This window comes from Malurus melanocephalus, unplaced genomic scaffold, assembly GCF_030028575.1.
Source record: "Malurus melanocephalus ecotype Western Australia unplaced genomic scaffold, MMel_1.1 scaffold_447, whole genome shotgun sequence".
Taxonomy (NCBI): domain Eukaryota; kingdom Metazoa; phylum Chordata; class Aves; order Passeriformes; family Maluridae; genus Malurus; species Malurus melanocephalus.
Genome location: NW_026623679.1, coordinates 45469 through 52242, shown reverse-complemented (window position 1 = coordinate 52242; position 6774 = coordinate 45469). Strand labels below are relative to the sequence as shown.

The following is a 6774-nucleotide window of genomic DNA, read 5'->3' as shown; positions in this document are numbered from 1 at the left end:
AGATCCCAATCCAGGAAGAAGCAGTCCCCAAGTCCCCTCTCCAGTGACCCATCCCCTCACACATTAAGCCCACGGTTAATTGTGGTGTCCATTTGGCACCTGAGGAGCGAGTTAGCTGACAGCAGGACATGCCAGTCCCTGGGCTCCATCCTGGGGGGGACACTTGACCCATCCAAGGTGGAGGAAAGCTCTCCCCTGGCCTCTCTGGGGGAAACCCAATCCCCTCTGCAGCCGCAAAGGGTTGACATCATTGTGTTAGTCCCAGCACGGAGGGAAGCGCCGTGACCGGAGGCGCTGGGTCTTCCCTCACAAGGAGAAAATGACAGCTTGATTTGCTTCCTTGGCTCTTTGTTGCCTACTGGGGGAGCCCAGCCCGGCTCCCTGTCCCTCCACAGCAGATGGAGCCCCCGCACCCAGCGCAGATGTGGCAGGGTGGTGTCTCTGGGCTGGGGAAGCACCGAGGGCGGCTGCACAGCTGTGCTGCTGCAYGAGAGGAGCAGGGCCAGGAGGGCAGCAGATGTCACCACGAGGGCCTGGAGCACGTGGCAGCACGGGGAGGGGACAGGGCTCACAGGGACYGTGGCCAGATGGGCTTTATTCCCCAGGCACTGCCTGGCATGTGGCGGATGTGGCGCTTCCATGCACCTCTTGCACATCCTTTGGTGGCCTTCAGATCCCACCTTTCTGTGTGCACTGATCCCTCCAGATCGTGCTCAAGTACCACCTTTACCCATCCTTGCCTGATTTTTACACATTTATTTATCTCAGCTGCCTTGTGCAGCGCCCTGTGGCACCTGTGCTGCCTATTAGCACTGCAGGAAACAGAAAACACTCCCCAGCAACCCCAGTCATTCCCAATTTCTTGGTTTGCTAACTCAGTATGTCCCTCCACCCATATCCTCTCTCCCAGTGCGCTGCACACACCAAAGCAGCAGTCCAAAGGTAGAAAAAGGCTGGGTGGTGGAAACTGAGGGCTTGGGAAACCAGCAAGGGGAGCCAGRACTATGGCCCAGGGCCCTTCCCTCTGCTTCCAGCTCCAGGAATGTTATCAGGATTGAGTTTAGCTCTAATGGTCTCTGCTGGCAAAGAATCATCCAAGGGGAGGGTAAAGGAACTGGTATGAAGCCATTGGCAGGTGCCACTCCAGAGGAATGGGAATGTCCCACTGACCCAGTGATTAACCTGGCACGAGGTCACCTGGCTTTCCTGAGCTGTGCAGAACAACCTGGGGCTGCATTCCCATTGCCTGGAGGATGCTCAGCCCACGGCTGTGTTTGGGATTGAGGATGACCTTGAGAGAGCACTCAGAGAGCACTGCCCGWGCAGAGATTCACCTCCCATCCATTCTTCTAAGGGAGGTGCTGGCATTTGAATATTTGAAGGGTCAGGAAAGCAGTCGGTGCATCCTCTGTGAGGGATTGCTCTCCCTKGGAAAGCTCCCTTCTGAAGAGCCTGGTTCAGGGCTGTTGGGTTTCTTTTGTTCGCTCTGCATGCTCTCRCACACACACAGAGCGAGAGGTTTGGTAAATATTGATGCTTCTTACCAGGGGAATGTGAGGTGCTCTTTGGAAGTGCACTTCTTCCACTTATTGTCTGCTGGCCTTGGATTCAGGAGGCAACYGCCTGAGTTTTTCCACTTTGTTCTCATTCTTGGGTACAAACGCTCTTGAACTGCTTCCTTTACTATCCCCGCTCCTGCTCTGTTGGCCTTGTTTATTTTCAAACCTAGAAAAGTTTCCTTTCTTTTCCCTCTGAAGTGCAATAAACAGAAGGAGGGGAGGGGGGGAACCCTCACCATTTGTGGCAGGCAGCAGCCTGGAAATCTCCAGCTGTCTGTCAGGAGCGCACCGGGGGAACGCGCGACACCGCAGGGCCCCCGCACCTTGCAGCCTGCCCCCCTCCCAGGGGATAAACAACATCCTCCCCTCCCCAGCCAYTTCTCTGCTCACACAGACAGGCCCTGTTGCGAGGCAGGTGGGGCAAGCCGGGCTTGACTAATAGTGGAAAATCCAAGAGCATCGGAAAGATAAACAGCCCCAGTCAGATAGTATAAAAGTCCTTTTCTCTAGCACACGTCAGGTAAGCCTCAAACGACAGAAACTGTGAAAACAAGCTGAGGTTCCCCTGCAGATGGATTAAATCAGCCTGCAGATGAACAGGGGAAGGGATGGTCTGTGTGTAGGGTCTTCCCAAATGTTAATCCCTTCCTTCCCCAGGCCTCCATCTGACYCTGACCCCACACTTTTGGTGAGTGCCTGTGTGTTCACCCTGCTCAGCTGGACACTATAGTGTTTCATTCATGGGCAATGGCCCAAAATGAACATTGTGCCTGATGTCCTGCTGGCACCAGGACCTATCTCCTATGTCCTGTCTCCAGGACCTCCATAGTGTGGGATCACTATCTCCAGTGACCAGCCAAAATTTCCATCYACTCTTGAAATCTAAATTTTCATGTCTGTGGCTGGATCATCACTGAGGAGGTTGGTCATAATTTTTACCCAAAACCAAGTGTCCAAYTTTTTTCTATAGACAGACTTGATACAGAAATTATCAGGATAAAATGTAGCATAAAATGATGCCGTGCTGTCTCAGGTTATTCTGAAGGTGTGTGGTGGGAGTTTAAGGTGCTGTTGTTTAAGATGTTGCTAAAATATATTTGAATATCCACCTTCAGCTGCTTCCATCTTCAAGAAGCACAGGTACTATAGGCAGTGAAAGGGAGCAACACTTGGCAGCACCAAAGAAATCCCTAAATGAATTCCTAGAACWCCTCCCCCCTACCCAAGAGCAAGAGTGGACCTGTGCCTTTGCCTTTCCCTGCCACGTTCCCCCACCATGAGTGAAATATTGGACATGACATTTTAGGAGAACCTCAAATATTATTTTAATCTCAAATGCTCTGTTATTGCAAGTGTCAAGTCCAACACTTCTTGTAAATACCTGGAGGACGGCCAGGTCCTGAGAGCACAAGAGGTGTTAGGAACTGAACTTCATTGGTTAAGTACTGGAGAGCCACAGGAGCCAGCACACTGGCTTGCTGTACACTGATTTCTTTGTCTTAACCTGTTGCTTTTCTTTTTTTTTTTAATTTTTATTTCTTTCCTCCAGAGCGTTGTCTGCACGGCGGGACTCAAGTGGTACCCTCACCCTTCCCTGATTCATTGTGTCAAAGGCTGTGAGGTGAGTTTGCCTTTAGCTCAGGTGGTCCATGGTGACTCCCCTAAATCTTACAGGAACAATCACTGCAGGTACGAGGGCTGTAAATTCTGCTTTTCRAGTGGGGCGAGCAGGATTTTGCCCTGACCACCCTGTCGCACAGCCTGYGATCGGTTCTGACACTCAGTAGGGAAACTGGTGGTTTTCCCTGAGCTGATGGTTGGGTGACTCTCACAGGAGTTAAATGATCAAGCAGCTCAAAAACATTGGTAGACCAAAAGAATTTCCCAGAATCTGGGAGTTTCTGGGAAGTTGCAAAAGCCATCAGTTGTTTTTTCCTTGATCTTGACTTCTTATTAGAGGGACAATTCTTTCCAAGGCCAGCTAAGCTTTGGGCATTGGTGTGGGCAGAGAAAGTTTAGGAAAGCCAGAGATACCACTGGGTGGACAGCACAGCTGGACAGTGAGCAAATCACATATCCCTCCACTGGCCACCTCTGTCTAAACCAGAAAACAATGATCACAAACATGCAGTTACATTTCAGCTGTCATTCACTTTTACAGTCTTTCCAGTTGCTTGAAAAAAGCAATTATTTTGAAGTTGTTTCTGCTGGTAGCAGTCTTTGAARTGTCTGAGAAGACTGAAGATGCTTCCAGTGGTTAAGCAGGGCTGGAGCACCTCTGGCACTCACATGGTTTCCATCATGCCAGCCCTGGAGTATCTCCCCCACATGAAGAAGTCAATCCCTGGGGTACCTCTGGAAGGTTGGGAAGCTCCCTGCCCATCTCAGAAATGAGGTGGCTCACAGGCAGATGGACAGATAGCAATGGGCAGTGGCACAGCTGTGCCTTCCCCACAATCTCCCACCTTCTGCCACACTGCCCAGTCTCTGAGCAACCCAAGAACACTGAAGTTATTTGCCCAGCGTGGCAGAACATGGGACTGAATTCCTGAATGTGACACAAAGCTCCAGACCACACTGCTGCGGGATGTGATTTGTCTTGAAGTGAAAGACAGGTTTCCTTCGCATACAAAGTTGGGCCCAAGAGGGTAATAACTCTCCAACAATGTAATAGTTTCTGTCTAGCTGTTCCCTAAATGAAAAGCATTCTGCTGTCAGTGCTYTGAATGTCATAAGCTGTCTCACGCATCGCATTCATGCAGGCTGGCTGGGTGCCCCCATTCTCCAAAGAGAGCTGAAATAACATCCAGCCACCATTAAAAAATGCCATTCAGGTGCTGATGCACCACTGGGTATCCATCCTCCTGCTGTTTAAGGATAGTTGTTAYTGAGACAAACTCTGCAGTGATGTAATAATTTACCAGAAGCCATTATTACTGACATGCTTCTTCTCAGCATTTTCTTCCCTTCCATCACTGCTAATTGCCAGAGCCCTGTGCATCAATAGGAACTTTCTTCTTTTCAGCATTCATTCAGCAGTGTCACTGCATCACAATCCATCATCTTGGAAGGCTTTGCCCAGACAATTGATAATGGCCTCTAGCATCATTTCCAGAGCACGGTGCTTCCAGGATCCACCAGAGCCAGAGCTTGGCATTAAGATTTCAGAAGAAATGCCATCTTCACCAAGCCTTTTTTTTTTTTTTTTTTTTTTTTTTTTTCCTCATAACTATGGAAAGAGAGAGTAATAAGCCAGTAGGTCAATAATGCTGGGCCATTAAGCTGAAACAATCCCTAATGTATGGACATCCTTAGCATTAGGGAGGCTTCCCTGAGCAGCAGGCTCTAAGTGGGGCATTATTTGGCTCTCGGTGATCGCAGTGGGAGCCCCGGCAGCTGCTGCAATGTGATTTTTTGTCGCTCCCTAGTGGCAGGAACAGAGGTTTATGAGTCAGCCCCGTGCTTGGCAGCACCTAACTTGGGTGTTTGAGTAGAAAATTAGTCCCTCTGGATTACCTGTAGAGTCCTCCAAAAATATCAGAGCACTAAGACATGCATGAAGAGCTACAGAGACCTCACCCTCCACAGCCAGGCCTCCAGGGTCTCCCTAGAGAGGATTTTGGTCCCAAATCAGAATAGATGCTTTTTGTCCCATTCTTGTCCTCCAAAGGGCTGGCTTGTCTACTCTGTGCCAGAGCAAATTCCTCCACGAKTTCCTTTATGGATTTTCCAGCATCTGTAGGTGTAGGGTACAGGCATAGGCATGGAAATTTAAAGTCAAGCCTTTCCTGTCAAGCAGSCACAGCCAGGCAACACAAGAGAAAYGTGGARAAGCCTACAGAATTTCCTGGGAGGCTGGGCAAAGTTCATGGCTTTGAATATGWCCAGGTTGGCCTCAAAATATCTCTCCATCTATTTATAAATCATTCCCTTTTAACTCTTAGCACATTAATTAAATTGGAAGGAGGTTTGCAAGTCAAAGTCTTTGCCTGGATAAATAAATCAATATCTGTGGAAATCAGTGGAGTTAAGGCAGTTTAGAGGGGCAGGAGCCTCATGCTGTAACTCTGATTTCCTTGTCAACATTTGCAGTACCTGCACGTAATTAAACAAGTGACGCTCAATGAGTCTGTCACCTCCTGGTAGTCCTGCTGTGGCCTGATATTGCCATCATTGCCTGGCTTTCCTGTACCTGATAGAAATATTTAAATTTGCAGCACATCAGCAGTAAAATTGTGCATTTGCCCCGCTCCATTGAGCCCATTTCAATTCTGATGAGCGTGGCCATGGCGAGCTCTGGGGAGAGCACAGCGAGCTCTCATGGCTGCTTCTCCAGGTATCCATCATCAGGGACATTCTGGATCTGAAATTGCTGTGAAATCCTCCCAGGAAACCTCCCCAARCCACCCCACCTGCTCTGCAATGATGCCTCCTCGCAGGAGAGTTCCTGGTGTGTTTTTCTCAGTGCCGAATAAATGAATTTACCAAAAAGCAGATAAAATGGGAATGGCCTCAGGACCCTGTGAGGAGAGTTATAGAGTGACTGTGCTTGCTGCTGATCATCCATTTTTCTGAGCTGTCTGGGGTTCTGATACATGGCATGGACCTTTTTTACCATCAGGCACAGCTTAGACTTCCAAGGAAGACTTCTGTGCCTGCTGACCAAGAGGGCTCCAGTTTRTCATGAAAAACTTCAACCCTTTCCTTGGAATCGTGGCCATTATTCAGGTCCTGTGCCTCACACGGACTGGTGATCACATTGCCCAGCCTAAGGACCACATTTTCATTTCCAAGGTTATTTATGAATTTTGTTTATCAGCTCTCCACAGTGTCCCTCTGAATAAYTGCCATTATCCCAGCTCTGAGCTGGGCAGTGGAGGGAGATTTCATGTCATGGCCAAGGTCCCATGTTCAGAAAACAGGAGAATGTGGTCCCTGTGCTGAGTTCAGACCTCTTCCATACCTCTTGGTGGTTTGTTTTGTGCCCTTGTTGTTGACATGTGTTGCATAGCTGGAGAACTCTGGTGAAAAGCACAGCTATTAAAAGCAAGCCCGTTCTGCTGCAGTAYATAACCTTCTTCGTATCCCACACAGTTTGGGAAGGTTAGCTTAAAATTATCAAAGGTGCCACAATTTTAGATGCCCGAATGCTGTCTCTGGGCCTAGTTAAATTAATATTCCTGAAGCATCCTCTTATGTGGGATGTGAAAAGCCA

At 49.0% G+C, this 6774-nt stretch overlaps 1 protein-coding gene across 1 annotated transcript in view; it reads left to right on the top strand.

Annotated features, from left to right (window-relative positions):
* Positions 1-6774, top strand: part of PAPPA (pappalysin 1) — a 175911-nt gene that overhangs the window by 156470 nt on the left and 12667 nt on the right. Inside the window, exon 20 of the mRNA XM_057380337.1 lies at positions 3109-3180. Coding sequence (XP_057236320.1) covers positions 3109-3180 — 72 coding nt within the window. The remainder of the gene's footprint in view (positions 1-3108; positions 3181-6774) is intronic.